Raw genomic sequence first — 19,435 nt, 5'->3', positions numbered from 1 at the left:
CATTTAATTCTAGTGTTGTATACTGTATGCATTCAGCCCGTTCAGTTTGCTGTGAAATCTTAACATGCATGGTTTAGCAGCTGTAAGAAATGCAAATCTTTTCTGACTTAAAGTAGTTGTCAATTTGCTATGATGGTTAAAGCATAATTCCATAAGTTTGGTACTTTGACAACTTAGCATTAATGACTACCTGCATTTCAACTAGAGGGAGTACTTGTGTGAGTGTTTTTGAACTGCAAAATGCTGCATGTACCAGAGTGGCAGCATCCATTAAAAAATACTACTTTCACAAGTGCTCATGAGTTTTCTTCATGAAACAAAGCATATTGCATGCATGAGAGGGCTGGAGGAATTTGTAGATATAAATACAGGCTGATTTGAAGTTTTTGAAAAGTTTATGGTATTTTTAAAACATATTAAATTTGACGATGTTAGAATTGTATATCCATCAGCACCAACTCATTGAAGTAATAGTGATTTGAACTACTTCGTATTCCCTAATTAGAGCAACATTTACACATAGCATTGTATAAGCAATTATACATTGCTGGATTAACAGAATGGACTATCAACACTTTGCGAATCTATTTCATCAGGATAGTTGGATTTTACTGTGGCTGGAGTTACTGAAATCTTACAGCCCTACTTTATCTAAATTACATCCAGCCTTATCTCAGTCTCCTCTAATTTCATGACACTGTCATGATATGTCAATGTATTGCATGATAATCCCTAATACAGCATTTTTCATATAGTTTGCATAATTGTTAATTAACTGTAATAAAATTTAAATATTAGCTTCTATTGACACTGAGCCAAAAATTGAAACTTGGTAATTTCACCGAAGGATACAGATATTTGTTCCAGTTGCTAAATTTTTGTAACCGATGTAAGCATGCATTCCAGCAACAGTTGCAAAACTGAAATTGTTTTTTGTCTTCTCCCATAATCAAAGCTGTTGTGTTTATTACAATTATGGTGCAGAATTAATTCTATTTTATTAATGAAAGGTAGTTCATGGCATACTCAGATGCTGTTCAATTACGATTAGTGTTAAATCCTGGAGTCTTAAATTTATAGTGCCTATTTAAATTAATATACTAAATTTGCAGGCATATCAAACAGCTATTCTTGTCTGAACAAAAGCAATTAAATGAAAAGCAATTAAGTTACTTCAGCTCTTGAAAGTGGTGCAGTGCAGTTGCTGGAAGAGGTTCCGGTATTTCATGCATACCATTTCAATCTCTCATGCATTTTATTGTGTATTTAGAAATAATGTGCTTTCATATGATCATCATTGTCATGAACAGTCAAATCATAAGCCACGCTGTTTTCTAATGTGTTCAGTCAGTAGAGAGAGAGAAACCACACTTCACCATTCCGAGATGTTTTTGTTGTATTTGTTCTTAAATTGTGTAGGGTTTAATCCTTTTGAGGACGACTACAACATTTCATTGTAATGAAATGTATAATCCATTTTACATTTAGATTTTTTTTGGGGATAGAATTTAAATCTTAAATGAAAAATGATCAGTCTTAAGAACAAAACTCCAATTAGTAATCTTGGTAAATTATTTTGTCCTGAAAGGATTAAAGGTTTATTTTAAGATGAATTTTGTAACTGTTGTTTGCTTTTGGATTGATTTTGTACAATACCTTTTTTCTCCAGGGAAAGGTAGCCCAGACAGCATGTATGTCAGCCTGTAAGCACCTGTCCACATCTCTAATGCAACTGCTTCTGGATACTGAGGTCAAGCAGATAAGCATGGGAGCCATTCAGCAGTTCAACCTGGATGTTATTCAGTGTGAATGTAAGTCAAATATTTTTAGCCTGGAGTTGAGCAAATGACTTTATTTGTATTTGTTTGATCACATTGAATTCATGCTAATGGCAGATATGCAGAAATCTGTTACTTGAAGCTAAAAAGCTTGCAGGCTTGTGCGACCTTAATAGCAGATGTGAGCACGTATGATGCAGCTCTATCATATTGACAGAATAATGACCTACATAATGGTTTCTTTGTATAAAGAGATGATGTGAACATAAGAGGTACAGTTAGTAAGTTTGCCGATGACACCAAAATTGGAGGTGTAGTGGACAGCAAAGAGGGTTACCTCCGATTACAACAGGATCTGGACCAGATGGGCCAATGGTCTGAGAAGTGGCAGATGGAGTTTAATTCAGATAAATGCGAGGTGCTGCATTTTGGGAAAGCAAATCTTAGCAGGACTTAGGACCTTACTATTAAGTATATAAGAAGTGTTGATGAACAAAGAGACCTTGGAGTGCAGGTTCATAGCTCCTTGAAAGTGGAGTCGCAGGTAGATAGGATACTGAAGGCGGCATTTGGTATGCTTTCCTTTATTGGTCAGAGTATTGAGTACAGGAGTTGGGAGGTCATGTTGCAGCTGTACTAGACATTGGTTAGGCACTGTTGGAATATTGCGTGCAATTCTGGTCTCCTTCCTATTGCAAAGATGTTGTGAAACTTGAAAGGGTTCAGAAAAGATTTACAAGGATGTTGTCAGGGTTGGAGGATCTGAGCTACAGGGAGAGGCTGAACAGGCTGGGGATGTTTTCCCTGGAGCATCAGAGGCTGAGGGGCGACCTATGTAGAGGTTTACAAAATTGAGGGGCATGGATAGGATAAATAGGCAGTCTTTTCCCTGGGGTGGGGGAGTCCAGAACTAGAGGGCATAAGTTTAGGGTGAGTGGGGAAAGATATAAAACAGACCTAAGGGGCAACTTTTTCACGCAGAGGGTGGTACGTGTACGGAATGAGCTGCCAGAGGATGTGGTGGAGGCTGGTAGAATTGCAACATTTAAGAGGCATTTGGATGGGCATTTGAATAGGAAGGGTTTGGAGGGATGTGGGCCGGGTGCTGGCAGGTGGGACTAGATTGGGTTGTGATATCTGATTGGCATGGATGGGTTGGACCGAAGGGCCTGTTTCCATGCTGAATATCTCAATGACTCTATGATTGCTGTAAATGTAGGTGTAGAAGAAAACAAAATCAGTAGAATACTCTTTTTTTTATTTAAAACTGTGATTGATTATCCGGACTATTGCTCAAATATCCTGTCTTTTTGTAAATTTCTTACTCTTCTACGTTTTGCTGAAACATTGTTTTGTCTGTGTACCTTTATGTCTGTCACATAGTTTTGTCATTTTGTCCATCTTTTTAGTTGTGTCTGACTTCTTTCTCTCACTATCTGTAAGCTTCTCTTTATTTGTGAGTGTCTAGCACTTTGAAAGTTTCTATGGCCGCAGTAAGTGTGGAGGAAGTGAGGTGGGGGTGTTGCAGATATAGGACTATAATTCGTCACCTGAATATAGCACTAAAGCTTACTCCCTTGAATGTTGCAAGAAGGGATTCCAACTCTAAGTTCAAAGGAAGATGAGTTGGTGCTGTGGCATATTTCACAACTTTGAATAGCTATCTGCTGTTTTTTTTAAGAAATACCATTTAAATCTATTTAACTTTGTGTGGAACAGTACATAGATGACTGTAGCTAACCTGAAGAGTAAAAGCACATCCAGTTATATTGAGGAGAGACCTGGATGTATGCAATGTGCCGTTCCCTCTCGACCATGTGTGCATAGTGGCTCCAAGGTTCCCACGCATGGTGACTGGCATCAGCACATTCATCACAGCGTTGAATTTCAGTTCCGGAAGTCATGGCCGTGCACAGACATTGGAAACCAGCACAGCCATTAAGAGCAAAGTTTGCTCCCCAACTAGTGCATATAACTTAACAGGGTAGTTGTCAAGCCCTAAGACGTCCCCAAAATGGAAATTTCTACTGGTTTAAGCATGTACCATCTACAAGATGTGCTGCAGAAATTCTCCTTCCAAACTCATGAAAACCTCTGTCTAGAAGAACAAGGATGGTAGTTACATGGTAACATGCCACCTGCAAGTTTCCCTTCAAATCACTTGCTATCCTGACTTGGAAATAATATTGCCGTTCCTTCACTGTCACTGGGGCAAAATTCTGAGACTCCCTCTCTAATGGCATTGAATGCCTGCAGCACTTCAAAAGGCAGCCCACTTCTATCTACTCACAGGTAGGTAATTAGGGATGGGTGAAAAATACTGGCCCAGCCAGTGATGTCCACATTTTATGATTGATTTTTTTTTTTCAAATTCCTTGGCTTAAAATCAGGAATCTGCATTTTCTGACTTTATGGAGTAAGAAGTTGCATAGGTTCTATGCAGTTTCTTGTGGCATGTATGGAATTCAAGAGTAAGATGAGGTGCAAGGTTGTTTATCTCTATTGGGCCTAAGTTGAAATGACTATTGACCTGCATTCTTCATCTTTAACTGCATCCAATAGACTGAGGAGATTCCTCACCATCTCAATCAGTCGAGTCACCAAGCTTTGATTATTGTGGTTCTCTGATATTGTGGGAGCTCCCAGCTCGGCGAACAGAACCACAACAACAAGCACCCAAGCTACAAATCTTCTCTCAAACTTTGAAGCTTTGATTATAGCAGAGAAGCTTTTCAGCACCCATTGATAAGAGGCTACATATTTTTTTCTATCCTGCATCTTCACCTTTTCAGGGCTGTCTGTTCCACGCCTTTTGTTCAGTTCCTAAAGCCTATACCTTTTGTTGCGGGTCTCTCTAGGTCTGAAGAACTTTATGCATTTTAGTGGAGGTGAATGCGATATGACCCCTGAGGACTGCTGAAATAATTTTCTATTGTGGTGTAAATAAGGTGGAGTTTAATATGGTGAAATGTGAGGGTATCCATTTTAAATCCAAGAGCAACAAATTAAAACATTTTCCTCATTGTTTGCTTCTTCACTGCTCTGAGGCTCAGAGATTTAGCTACACAGATCACTAAAAGCTGGTGCAGGGGTACAAAAACTTGTCAGAAAGGCAAATGAATGTTGACTTGCATCTTGAGGGAGTTAAATGACACAAGTGAGGAAAGAATCCTTTCACAGAGACTTGACCAATATTATTCAAATACTATTCTGTTTTGAGTGCTGAAAACCGAACTCAGTACTCGAAATCTGAGTTCTGAATTTTACTGGCCTTGGAGAATACAATTCAGAAGGTTTTATAAGGAAGACATTGCTTGGTTTGGAGGGTTATGGAATAATTTAAAGTGAAGAAAGAACTTTCATGTAAACAGAACTTTTCATAATCTCTGGATGTCTGGAAGCACTTTGCAGCTTAAATATTTTTAAAGTGTAGCCATTGTGGGATGAAAGTGTTCCACACTGCCACAGGGTTTCCTGCAGATGATGTCTTTGGTGCAAACATCATTAAAAGGTTTATCAATAATCTTTCCTCCCTTTAGAGTATCAACAGTGGAGATTTTCACTGATTGCATAGTGTTCGTAAGTACTTTTTATTCTAAAGAGTTGCAGTCTCTGTCCATGTTCCACTAAACCTGAACAATATTCTAGCTCAGGTTGAAACGTTTGAAGAGAACGTTTGTGCTAATCTACCATGTTGCTCCACAGCCAGTCTTAGTCTACTGTTGTAGGAGAATCTGACCCACAATGAGGCAGAGATAGGTGAGTAGAGGGGGTACCTGAACACTGCCACATCGTCCACGAAGAAGACAGCTATAGCCCCTCTGGGGGTCACATAGAAGCATAGCTCTGCTAGAGACTGTAATTTGTAGGTCTGTACTTAAAATGGTGCTGAGTCGACTTTAACTGTGCGCACATGTATGTGAGGAAGAGAACAGGTACACAAATATCAATGGACAAAATCTTGCAGTGCTCTTTTTCCTTTAGAATGGCACATATTAAATAAAAACTGCCAGTGTGTATTTAAGGTAAGGTTGTGACTAACCTGATTTAAATGTTTTAAGCCACATTTGGGAACCTAAGGACCTGTTGGAACGTGAAAGAGTGACATTTTGGTTCAGTGCTAAGAGATCAAATCTTGTGGTCAACAGGTATCTTTGTGACAATAAGTCTTTTCAAGATATATATTGCTGGTTCAATCTTAAACTTGAAAGGCAAGGTTAAGATGTTGCAGATGTTACAAAAATTGGGTGAGTGGTTGGTGGTGAAGAAGAAAGCTGCAGCAAGTAATCAATTGCCTAATTGGAGGATCAGAAGAGTGGCAAACTGAATTTGATTCAGAGTAGTGAGGTTTGCCTTGACAAATGCATTACAAGATTATGGAACCGGGCAAAAGTGAGGACTGCAGATGCTGGAAATCAGAGTCTAGATTAGAGTGGTGCTGGAAAAGCACAGCAGGTCAGGCAGCATCCAAGGAGCAGGAAAATCGAAGTTTCGGGCAAAAGCCCTTCATTGCTGATGAAGGGCTTTTGCCCAAAGCGCTAATTTTCCTGCTCCTCTGCTGCTTGATCTGCTGTGCTTTTCTAGCACCACTCTAATCTAGAACACGGAACAGACAATTAATGATACTATACTGAGAAATGCCAAGGAATATTGGAGTGTAGATCCACAAATCCTTGGAGATAGCAGGATAGATAGTATTTAAAAATAGAGATGAGAAATTTTTGCCTTTATCCAAATTCTGCCTTCTGCCTGGCCCAGGGCACCATCAGTCAGCATTCCTTTTTAATATACTGTCAATCAAGGGTCTTTTCAAGGTTGCCTTCCCATAGATTCTACTTCCATATGCAGCCTTCAGAGCTTATTCCTTCATGGGCCCAACTTCCTGGAGCTGCTGCCATTGACAGAGGATTGTGTCAGGATCAATATGGGAGATTTAGACTCTAGGGAAATAGATGGTAACACCTTGCAAAATGTCCATATTACAGAGCAGGAAGTGCTAGATGTCTTGAAATGTGTAAAGGTGGATAAATCCCCAGGACCTGATCAGGTGCACCAGAGAACTCCGTGGGAAGCTAGAGAAGTGATTGCTGGGCCTCTTGCTGAGATATTTGTATGATCAATAGTCACAGGTGAGGTGCCAAAAGGCTGGAGGTTGGCGAATGTGATGCCACTGTTTAAGAAGGGTGGTAAGGATAACCCAGAGAACTATAGACCAGTGAGCCTACTTCGCTGGTGGGCAAATTGTTGGAGGGAATCCTGAGGGACAGGATGTACATGTATTTGGAAAGGCAAGGACTGATTAGGGATAGTCAACATGGCTTTGTGCGTGGGAAATCATGTCTCACAAACTTGATTGAGGTTTTTGAAGAAGTAACAGAGGATTGATGAGGGTAGAGCGGGAGATGCGATCTATATGGACTTCAGTAAGGCATTCGACAAGATTCCCCATGGAAGACTGATTAGCAAGATTAGATCTCACGGAATACAGGAAGAACTAGCCATTTGGATACAGAACTGGCTCCAAGGTAGAAGACAGAGGGTGGTGGTGGAGGGTTGTTTTTCAGACTGGAGGCCTGTGACCAGTGGAGTGCCACAAGGATCGGTGCTGGGTTCTGCACTTTTTGTCATTTACATAAATGATTTGGGTGCGAGCATAAGAGGTACAGCTAGTAAGTTTGCAGATGACACCAAAATTAGAGGTGTAGTGGACAGTGAAGAAGGTTACCTCAGGTTACAACAGGATCTTGACCAGATGGGCCAGTGGGCTGAGAGATGGCAGATGGAGTTTAATTCAGATAACTGCGAGGTGCTGCATTTTGGGAAAGCAAATCTTAGCAGGACTTATACACTTAATGGTAAGGTCCTAGGGAGTGCTGCTAAACAAAGAGACCTGGGAATGCAGGTTCATAGCTCCTTGAAAGTGGAGTTACAGGTCAATAGGATAGTGAATAAGGCGTTTGGTATGTTTTCTTTTATTGGGCAGATTATTTAGTACAGGAGTTGGGAGGTCATGTTGTGGCTGTACAAGACATTGGTTAGGCCACTGTTGGAATATTGCGTGCAATTCTGGTCGTCTTCCTATTGCAAAGATGTTGTGAAACTTGAAAGGGTTCAGAAAAGATATACAAGGATGTTGCCAGGGTTGGAGGATTTGAGCTACAGAGAGAGGCTGAACAGGCTGGGGCTGTTTTCCTGGAGTGTCGGAGGCTGAGGGGTGACCTTTAGAAGTTTACAGAATTGGGGGGCATGGATAGGGTAAATAGGTTAAGTCTTTTCCCTGGGGTCAAGAACTAGAGGGCATAGGTTTAGGGTGAGAGGGGAAAGATATAAAAGAGACCTAAGGGGCAACATTTTCACGCAGAGGGTGGTACATGTATCGAATGAGCTGCCAGAGGATATGGTGGAGACTGGTACAATTACAACATTTTAAGAGGCATTTGGATGGGTATATGAATAGGAAGGGTTTGGAGGGATACGGGCCGGGTGCTGGCAGGTGGGACTAGATTGGGTTGGGACATCTGATCGGCATGGACTAGTTGGACCGAAGGGTCTGTTTGCATGCTGTACATCTCTGACTCAATAAACTGGTCAGGCAGCATCCGAGGAGCAGGAGAGTCAATGTTTCAAGCATAAGCTCGATCATCCAGACAATTTCCTGTTGCCAGTGGAGCAACTTGTTCCTGACAACTGCAGTTTGCCTATCAGCTTTAGGCTCCGGCTCCAGCCACGAGAGTGAGATTCCAGCTACATGTGGTCGTGATCACATCAGGCGCTCAGCAGTTGCGTTGGCCTACTACTGTATATATTGTGGTGTTACGCATTTTCTGTCCTGCTTGGTTCTGAAACTCCCAGGGCCTGAGCTCCTGTGGCTTGGAGAGGTGGCTCCTTCATTCCGTGTAGTCCAGATCTAACTTCCAAGGAAGGACCACAACTGATAGCAGCACAGTGGAGTGGCAGTAATATAGGCCCTTCACGTCTGCTCTGACATTTGATGACAGCTTGACTCATGTGGTTGTAGGCTCAACTCCACCTTCCCATCTACAATTGACTATAATTAGGGCAGCACGGTGGGTCAGTGGTTAGCACTGCTGTCTCGCAGTGCCAGGAACCCGGGTTCGATTCTAATCTTGGGCGACTATCTGTTTGGAGTTTGCACATTCTCCCTGTGTCTGCGTGGGTTTCCACACACAGTCCAAAAATGTGCAGGTCAGGTGAATTGGCCATGCTAAATTGCCCATAATGATAGGTGCATTAGTAGGGGAATGGGTCTGGGTGGATTACTCTTCAAAGACTTGGTGGGCCGCACTGTAGGGAATCTAATCTAATCTATGAAACAAAACCTTAAATTCAATGGCCCAAACTCCATTGCTTTCTGTTGAAGAGGAATCCATAGACTAACAGTGGAGGTCATGTCAGTCTACAATCAGTGATTTTCTCTTTCTTAAACTGGGACCTCTAATGCTAATCTCTCCACGGAAGAGGTACTGGAGCAGTTGCTGTTCATGCATATCGCTGAAATGATTGTAGGCCTCGATGAGGGCACGGGATCCAGAGAAGTGTGGCAAAGCCTGGAGGTTGGAATCGGAGTACTGAAGTTTGGACCCAGACAACTGCTGCTTTCCCTCATTGATTTGTTTTATAAAGGTTTAAGATTTGAATCTATTTTATAAAATGTTTACGTTGTATCCTTTTGTCCATCATTATTGCTACTTTTCCACTCCTTCTACAAGGTGGAGAATTCCAAATAGAAAGGGGGTGGGGAACGAGAGAATGAGTGGGGTCTCATTAAAGAGGGAGTGAGTGGGGATGAATATGAGGGTATGAGTGAGTGAATTGTGACTGGGGACTGAACGAATGACTGGGCATGAGTAAGAAAGAATGGGAAGTGTGTGTGGAGGGCATGGAGGCAGGGTAGGAATATTGGTGTTTGTGTGGTGGAGGGTGACTATTTATGTCAGGCTGGAGCTGGGAGGGGGTTTCTTTTGAGTTGTGTTGGAATATGGAGGATATGTTTGAAATCTATAGGATTGCATTAAATCGTTTACAAAATACTTTAAAAGCTCAAACTTTCATACAATACCATGTTGATTTATTTAATGCAAACTTTAATGTATCAGTATGCTTTATTGTTTGTTTTGCTTGCTGCAGGGGTCATGGTAATTTTACATGTTTTTAAAAAAATAAGTATTTGAGATTTGGTATTGCTGGCATGAGTAGACTTTGCCCATCTCTAGTTGCCCTTGAAAGTGATGGTAAGTTTAAAATGTGGTCACACTGGGAGTGCTTCATAAGCTATTTTCTATAATCCTTTTAAAGTAGTTCTTCTATAACGTGATGGTTTCATTCTTGTGCAACCCCATGTTATAGAAAAATCACGCTTTTCAAACAGCACTTAAAGGGTTGAGTTACAGCCAACACATGTTTTAAAAGTTCAAATTTCAGAAGGTGTTCCCAATTCTTCAATCGCATTACAGCAAATTTGCATAAACCAAAAATGCATGTTATACCAGAGCAACTGTACTTTGTCTTCCATGTACATAATCCAGCAAGGATTATTTTGTTAGAATAGACTTTATCCTGTGTTGCATGCACTAACTGCATTAAATGCTGAGGTATCTGATTATTTTCAACTGTTTTGATAGTAACAGAAGGTAAACAAAAGGAAAACTAATGTTTCCAGTCACTTGGAAGGCTAATAGTTCCACCATTTGAATTGGCTGAGAAGTATTTCCATTTTACTGCCAATCATTATTGCTATAATTACATGATTCCTTTTCACAAAAGGATTTCAGACCTTTTTTTGTCCTTCAACTGCATTCATTCCCTGAAGGAGACATGCAGAATATTAGCTGAGGCATAGAATATAAAAGCTAGGTGGTTACGGTGGGATTGCATAAATGAATAGTTAAGTCACATGAATGAATTATGTACAATACTGTTCCCTGCTTAATAGGAAGGTGTGACCTCACTAGGAAGCATATGGAAAAGATTTAGAAGGCAATTTCTAGGCGCGCACAATTGTAACTGAGAAAGGTTGGAATAGCTGGAGTTATTTTTCAATCGAACAAGATTGAAGGGAGATTTGATTGAAGTACATAAAATGGAGGTGCTTAGATAATGCAGATAGGAACAACCTATATTCATTAGCAAAGAGGTCAGCGATCAGGGCCATAAATTTGAAGTCCTTGGATCATTTGAGAAACGTTTTCACCTAGAAGGTGGATGGGTTCTAGATCTCACCTCCTGAAAGGCTAATGGAGGCAGCAATGTTTTTTTGGTAAGTAAAGTTGACGTTGCACTTGAGGTTCCTTCTAAATGCTAAAGCTACAGACCAGAGAGATGGCCTGATAGTGCTTTCAGACACTCCGACTCAGTGGGACAAACAACCTCCTCTCCTCTGCGTAAATGTGTTGCACTGCTGTGTTATGGAAGTATCAGGCAATGAGCATTTTAATAAGAGAATCTAAGCAGCTTTGCTTGACTTGCTACTGTACTGCATCAATGAACTCTGTCACTATCAACATACGGACCAGAAACTTAACTGACCTAGCCACATATAGTTACAAGGCTAGGGATTAAACCAAGTAACTCATCACCTCTTCAATCTGTACACAGTCTACAAGGCACAGGTCAGGAGTGTGCTGGAATACTTTCCCCTTTGCCTGAATGATTGCAGCTCCTAACATTGCTCAAAGATGCTTGACTCCACTCGAGGCAAAATAGCATTTCCATTCTACCGTAAGCATTCACTTCCTCCATCACTGGCACAAGATGGCAGCAGTGTATGCTATATAGAAAATGTACTGAAGCATCCACCTGAAGCTGCTTTCGACAGTATATTTCCAACTTACAACCTTTTGAAACCTGGATGAATAAGAGAAACAGACAAATGGAAAAAGCACTACCTGTATGTTCCCAGTCAAGTGATACCAACCTGAACCAGGATGGTGTGCAACTGGTCCTTCAGTGTCACTGGTTCAAAATCCTCGAATCCCTCCCTGACAGCACTTTGGGTGTACCTACACCACATAAACCATAGCAGTACAAGAAGGCAGCTCTTGATCATTTTGAGAGTAATTGGGGATGGACAATAAATGCTAGCCTAATCCTGATGAGTATCAAAAAGAAACTACAATTTTAAAATACACAAAGTACGAGTAGCAGTAGGCCATTCACATCTGCCCCACTGTTCAGTTTTGATCCTGATTAATCTATTAGTCTGTCAGCTCAGAATTTTGTATTTCTGTGCAATCCAATAACCTTCGATTCTCTTGCCTAACAAGACACTTTCTAAACTCTACCTGTTTAAAAACATTCATGACCCTCCCCCTCGATCATCTTCACAGGCAATATTCCAAAGTCACAGAATTGTTGAATATTCCCCTTTTTTTGTCCTGAAAGGGCAAACCCCTAATTTTAAAATGACCTTCCCTAGTTCTGGACTTATTCACAACATTCTTTCTACGTTGTCAGCATTATTTAGAACCTTACGAACCTAATCAAATCACTCTTCGCTCTTTTGAACTCCAATGGAAACAAGCTCATAAGAGAACCTGCTTATTCCAGGTATCAAATTACGAAATCTCCTCTGAACTGTCATTAATACTTTTACATTCTCCTTTAAAAGAGGAAACTAATACTGCACACTATATATTCAAATTGTGGTTCCTCCAATGATGATGAATTATGCAACTGATTTATTTAAAATGCAGGATTTCAGCTCTTTGTTTTTAATACCAGTAGTTTCTGCCACTACCTTTTTGTGGTTGCTTAGTTCACATAGTTGTGCCTGCCCTGGATCCACAGTATTTTGCTCGAGTGGCCAAGTTATCAAGGAATCTGTTTTGCGATCTAATGGCCCCAGTTATTAAGGATAATGCGGTTTTAGTACCCAACAAATCAGATCCCTGGAACAAACCCTGGCTGGATAATTCGGAATTTTTAAAATTTTGTTACTGAAGTGATCTTTTATTTTAACTAAGCACTCAGTTGCATCCTCATAATAAACCATACAAAAAAGTTTATTAACCTAGAGAAATGAAGGTAACCAAGGAAAAATAAAACACACTTCCCTTAAAACAGATTTCAAAGATTTATAAACTCAATAGAAGTAACCCAAGCACTCTTGAAAGACTGAAAAGGCTTTAAAATGGAGTCAGTATACCAAAAGGTACACCTTACAAACATTTTGCACTACTTAGAACATTTGTGCTGTATTTGTAGCAAGACCCAGTCCAGATCATTTCAGATAAACTCTTATTTAATAGTTTCATTTTAAAGTTTCAACTTATCTGCTGCAACTGTTTAAAAAAAAAATTCCATTACTATTATGTTCCAGGCACTGCATTTTTTAATTTTCAAAAACTACTTTTCCACTGAATGTATTCCAACACTTATTAGTCTGAGATTAATAACTTTTATTTTAAGATTTCATTACTTTTTGCCCCTTTTAGAAATGCTGCTTAGCACGTGCTACTTCTTGAAAAGACAACTTGCCACTTCAGAACTTTAACAATGCTTCTGTCTGAAATGATTCTAGTACAGACTCAAATGAAAGCTTGTAAGGTCTATGTTTATTTCCATTGGAGTAGTTTCCTCTCCCTTGGAATTGCGGGTATTGTATTTTAAAGAGAATCAGGTGTACAGGTGGAAACACCCTTTGGTCCAATGCATCCAAGCCAATCAGATATCCTAAATTAATCTCGTCCTATTTGCCAGCACTTGGCCCATATCTCTCTAAGCCCTTCCTGTTCATGTACCCAACCTGATGTCTTTTAAATGTTGTAATTGTACCAATCTCCTCCACTTCCTCTGGCAGCTTATTTCATTCATATACCACCCTTTGCATTGAAAATAATTGCCCCTTGGGTTCCTTTTACATCTTTCCCATCCCACCCTAAACTTGTGCCCTCTAGTTCTTGACTTCCCTAACCCAAGTAAAAGACCTTGTCTACTTACCCTATCCATGCCCCTCATGATTTTATAAACCTCTACAAGGTCACCCCTTAGCCCCTGACATCCCAGCCTGTTCAGCCTCTCCCTATAGCTCAAATCCTCCAACCTTGGCAACATCCTTGTAAATCTTTTCTGAACTCGCGCAAGTTTCACAATATCCTTCCATTTGAAGGAGACCAGAATTGCATGCAAATTTCCAAAAGTGGTCTAATCAAAGTCCTGTACAGCCGCAATATGACCTCCCAACTCCCGTCCTCAATGCTGTGACCAATAAAGGAAAGCATACCAAAAGCTGCCTTCACTATCCTATCTACCTGTGACTCTACTTTCACAGAGCTATGAACCTATACTCCAAGGTCTTCTGTTCAGCAACACTCCCCAGGACCATACCATTAAATGTATATGTCCTGCTCTGATTTTCTTTTCCAAAATGCAGCACCTCGCATTTATCTGAATTAAACTCCATCTGCCACTTCTCAGCCCATTGGCCCATCTGATCAAGATCCTGTTGTAATCTGAGGTAACCCTGTTCGCTGTCCAGTACTTCAATATGAGATTGTGAAGGATCGATTGGAATTGCTAGATGCTTAGAGTTCTTTTAAATGCTGAAGCCCTTTCTCTGCTCTCAACCACAAATTATTAGACTAGGAAGGCAGAACTGTGTCAGTATGAAATCTCTTGTATAATTTATTTATTAAAGGTTTTAAAAGAGCTCTTTGGAAAATAAAGGTGGTGAAGTCATTGAAAGCCCAGAGTATGATTTGCTAATCATTTAGGATAGACTGTATTCTAAAAGAAATTAAGTAGCTGTAAGCATAAGTTAAAATCACTCAAATTTGATGAATCATTTGAAATTTCTTCTGTAAACACCTATAGTAATAACCTGTCTTTATATTGCATTTTGTTTAATGTAACTAAATGTTCCACTTCACAACATTTATTAATCGAGCATTGATATTGAGTCACTGAAGAAGCTATCGGAACAGACCAAAACTTGGTTGAAGATCTATTTTGAAAATTATTTTAAGCGTAGAAATAGCTGGGTAAAAATTACAACTGATGTAGTTGCAAGTGTGGCTGTCTCTGATGGAATGGTTAAAACTGGGGTGCACAAAGACCAGAAGGGAGAAGCAAAGAATTCAAACTTATTGGACTAGATAACATGACAGAGCTGAAGACAAGGAAAAGATAGGAGGCATTTGAAGAAGGATATTAATTTTAAAATTGTGGTGGTGCAGGTGGAAGAACCAATGCCAATCAGCAAAATAGTCTACAGGTGACCAGGTCTTGGAGAAAGTTGAAATAGTTTTAACAAAATACATCATGAATGGCATTAACTTTGTCCTGGTGTTGTGCTGTTGTTTACTTTGCATTCAAGTGAAAATTCCTTATTTTGCTGTACTATGAAGAAAAGCACATAATGAAAAGAGTCATTTGCATAAATATTCATCAGTTTTCTTTTTAATTTTTTAAAAATTCCAATTTTCACACAAGCTAGCTGTTAATTATGAGCATTGGTGGTTACTAAGGTTGGCCTTCGAACTCTATTGTATCTCTGAGAAAATAGGTAGGATTCCTTCACCACCTGTTGGGTCTGTGTTGATATTAAGCAAGTGCAGGAGCATTTGCTATTTTTGCCTTTTCCATTCTTTACGCTCCCTTCAAGAAGTAATAATAAACTGGTGACACTCGAGTGGATGCTGCAATAAAGTGTCAAAAAGCAATGGGCTTTCTTGGAGTTGTAGCCAAACGAGGTCAGAAGCTGGGACTCTTAGTTGGAGCAAGGAAAACTGAACTTGAAGTCAAAATATACGTGTTGTTTTTAAGCAGACAGTAATTGTGTTTTAGTTTGTTGTTTAAAATCACCAGGCTTTTTAGTTTAAAGCAAATATTTTCAGTGCAAATGTTTCAGCATGGAAAAGGTCTTGCAAAATAATTACAATTTTATTGGAAAAGTTGTGTGATTTTAAATAATGAATTTGGCTTAAGATGATATTGCCTTACTTTTTTCAAACTTGTTTGCATTTTTTTTACAAACCTTAGACATATTGACTAAAGTTTGGTATAGCTGCCAGCACAGTAAATAGTTGAAGTGTACTTTAAGCATTTTTAGCTCCTGTCACATGTACATTCCAGAAATCACTATGTTGCCTGTGATTTATGTTTGAACTTAGTGCACTCCTCCAGCCTTTGTATATGACAGTTTCAGGATTAATGGTTATAGGAGTGATGTTTCCATTAGCACCTTATATGTGCAAATAACTCCCAAATGGCAGGTAGCTTCCTTTTTATTGCAATTGATAAATGTGCTTAAGGGTTTAACTTGCACAGGAGGAACAGTATCTGCTGAAAGTCATGTTTTAAGTGTCAATGAGACTCTAATCCTGCTACTTTTCTCATAAACAATTATTTCATGAGGCAATACTAAATGCAGAAGTGTTATGGACCAGATCAAACTCCCTCAAAACATATTGAAGAGATGACCTAGACCTTAACCTTTATCTTACTTAAAGACAAGCATAAGGCAGTGTGTTCCAGATGTGATTCTGATTGTTCAAACTATTAGACTTTAAGCAAAATATACTTTATTGTTGCACCACAGTTAAAATACAAGCATGACAAAAATTTGGCATAACTTTTAACCCTATCAAAATAATTAAAATAATAATATTATTTAACTTTTAGGCCACTTTTGGAATTCTGGCCTCCCTGCTATAGGAAAGATGCTGTTAAACTCGAAAGGGTGCAGAAAAGATTTACAAGGATGTTGGAGGATTTGAGCTAAAGGGAGAACCTGAATAGGCTGGGGCTATTTTCCCTGGAGCAACAAAGGCTGAGTGGTGACCTTATAGACATTTATACAATCATGAGGGCTACGGATAGGGTGAATAGCCACAGTCTTTTTTTTTCCCCCAGGGTATGGGAGTCCATAACGAGAGGGCATAGGTTTAAAGTTTAAAAAAGAAAGATCTAGAAGGGAGGGTGGTGTATGTGTGGAATGAGCTGCCACTGAAAGTGGTGGAGTCTGCTACAATAACATTTTAGAAGCATCTCAATGGGTACAAGAATAGAAAGGGTTTAGAGGGATATCGGCCAAAAGCTGGCAAGTAAGACTAGATTAATTTGTTAGCTGGTCGGCATGGGCAAGTTGGATCAAAGGGTCTGTTTACTTGCTGTGCAACTCTGACTCTAGTACTCATCAACTGTTCCTATACAAAGCAGCATCCCAGAAATCCACCTTCTGGCAAAGGCAAATTCAGCAAAACAGATTTCCCTTACTTGCTATCTCTTCCAGTCCAGGAGAAGGAAGACCAACAATGAATTGAGCAGCACAGCAAGAACTCGTGTTTTGTAGCAGCAAAGAAGCCTAGTTTTTAATTCAGCTTGTTCAAAAAAAATACCATTTGTTAATGATAAACTAAATGTTTTTTCAAAACAATAGATTGCAGTGTTTGTCTAGTAGAATTGGGTCACTAGCTCTTCAGTAATGCTGCTGTGCTGTGGGAAATCTACTTACCCACATTGTTTTTACACCATGGAGGTGACACTTGTTCAGAATCCTAAATGTGTTCCTTGTTGCATCTCTCAGGGTAGCAATAAACAATGTGGAGTAAAACTGTGGAACACAGAAGTGTTTGTAAAAATGATACATATGGAAAGGTAAATAATTGGTGCTCAACAATCAAAATGGATGAAGAAAGAAGGCAGCTGAGCCTTTGGCAGGAGCAAGAAAATGAAATGACCTGGACTTTAGTTTTTTTTATCATCTGCCTGGTGCATGATTTAGATATATTAGGAAAAAGTTACTTTTGTGGGTAGACAACTTTTACTATGTTTTAAAATGGGAAATTGGGCTATGTATTCCAATTAGATGTTAATGGAAGAGACTCATTAGGAAACTGGAATGGCTAATTTCTCTTCATAGTAACAATTTAGGAATCTAAGTGTAATCCAAGACAGTGCAATAAGTACACTCCTCTATGGATCATTACCTTGACACAGTGGAGAGGCTGGAGTATCCAGTGTTTTTTTTGAGCATTGCTGTCAGTCTCCTCCCTCCTGGTAGGGCCAGCCAATCCAAATGCGCAATAGTTGGCAGGTAGGGAAAAAGGAATGTGCCAGACAAATATAGAACAAAGAGTCTTCAACAATAGAACAGGGGTAAAGAGGAAATCTGTCTGACCAGCTATAAAGGCAGGAAATGAGGTTTTCTATTTGATGCCAGATATGCAAGCAATTCTTGATCTCTTTGATTCTGCATTCACGTAACTTAACTGATTGTTGCCATCAGTCTATTCCTGGTCAACCGTTCCATCTTGAATTTCTGTTGAAGAGGAAACTCTGGAATATGTTGAGCACTTAGAATATTTCGACAGCCTTCTCTCTCAAAAGACCGCCATTTGACATTAACACCAGATCAGTTGTCAGTTCAGTCGTCTACAAACTATGGCACTGAGTATTTGACAGTAAAAACCTCAGGATCTCCAGTCCCACAGTTCAGAGCAGTTGTCATCACCATATTCTTGTACTTCAGTAAGATCTGGTCTACATATCTGCAACATATGGGTACTAAAAGAATACAGTCAGCTGTGACTCCTCCAAACCTCCAGAACCTCCTCAACCTCCAGTGTCCTCTTGAGTCCAGGTCAGCATGCAATTAAAACATTAAATTTGACGTTGTGTCTGAATGTCATTTTCTGTCCAGATTTCAAGGACAACAAAGAAATAATTGAAATGCTTTAGCCAGAACTCATGGGACTTCCATTATTTGCACCTCCTATCTCTCTCTACGAAGGTCTTCACTGTCTATCAGTATTGATTCCTTTCCTTACATGTTGGAAAAAGGATATAGTCTTCAGACCTCTGTCAGCTGAAGTGCTTCATCAATATTTTCTCCTCTGACCACGCTTTAGAAATTCGATTTAAAATGTTTCATCAGTCCTTTATGTTGTTTGACTTGATACTCCATCCCTATTTAATATTTTGATTGAATTAATAGTCGATCTAACTCAAAGTAATCCTGTTGCTCTGAGCATTTGGTGTTTAAGTGCCATTATGCCTAAGTGGAATAAGCCTTTTGATGACCATTTCACTAACATCTTTGGCAATATCCAGTCTGTAAGACTGGGACAGGAAAGGAGATAAATATCAGACATTGCCCATTCTCTGAAACTTCAAGCATCTGCAAGTTGTTTGGGTCACTTCTGGTTCATGACATGGCATACTCAAAACTAGAATAAGGATATTATTGCCAGTTTAACGTAGCTATAGCATCAGCGATCTGTTTATTGCTTGCTTCCTTGTTTAATTGCATATCATATTTTGTTTTTCTTCAATCCATGCACTTTGTCTATTCTTTTGTAATTCTATTTTGATTTTTGAAAATATCCAGTTTACAAAATCTGTTTCTCTCAATTGTTTGAAATAATAGTTAATCTATTAACAAAACATTACAATGAAAAGGGTAAAATCCAAAGATATGTTAGAGAATGCTTTGATGCAGCGAGCAATTAGGATTGGACAGTCTTACCTAAATATGCCTATGTAGTCTGTGTACTTAATTTTGTTAATTCTATCCATTCTTCTGGATTCAATAGTCTACTCTTCAGTGCCAATGAGATACCTACTTTAGTACATTCTGATGCTGAGCCCTGCATCCCTGTTGTTTTACTTTTGCTGCAGACAGTACACTTTGAACAAGA

At 39.5% G+C, this 19,435-nt stretch overlaps 1 protein-coding gene across 4 annotated transcripts in view; it reads left to right on the top strand.

Moving 5' to 3' along the window:
- The window catches only part of LOC132826233 (exocyst complex component 6-like), a 199,522-nt gene that overhangs the window by 128,225 nt on the left and 51,862 nt on the right, over positions 1-19,435 (top strand). For all 4 annotated transcript variants that reach the window (XM_060841918.1, XM_060841920.1, XM_060841921.1 and 1 more), the window contains one exon: positions 1,670-1,811. In XM_060841918.1, coding sequence (XP_060697901.1) covers positions 1,670-1,811 — 142 coding nt within the window. The remainder of the gene's footprint in view (positions 1-1,669; positions 1,812-19,435) is intronic.

Source organism: Hemiscyllium ocellatum, chromosome 22 (genome assembly GCF_020745735.1).
Source record: "Hemiscyllium ocellatum isolate sHemOce1 chromosome 22, sHemOce1.pat.X.cur, whole genome shotgun sequence".
Taxonomy (NCBI): Eukaryota; Metazoa; Chordata; class Chondrichthyes; order Orectolobiformes; family Hemiscylliidae; genus Hemiscyllium; species Hemiscyllium ocellatum.
The sequence above is the reverse complement of the archived record's forward strand: the minus strand, read 5'-3'. Positions and strand labels throughout refer to the sequence as shown.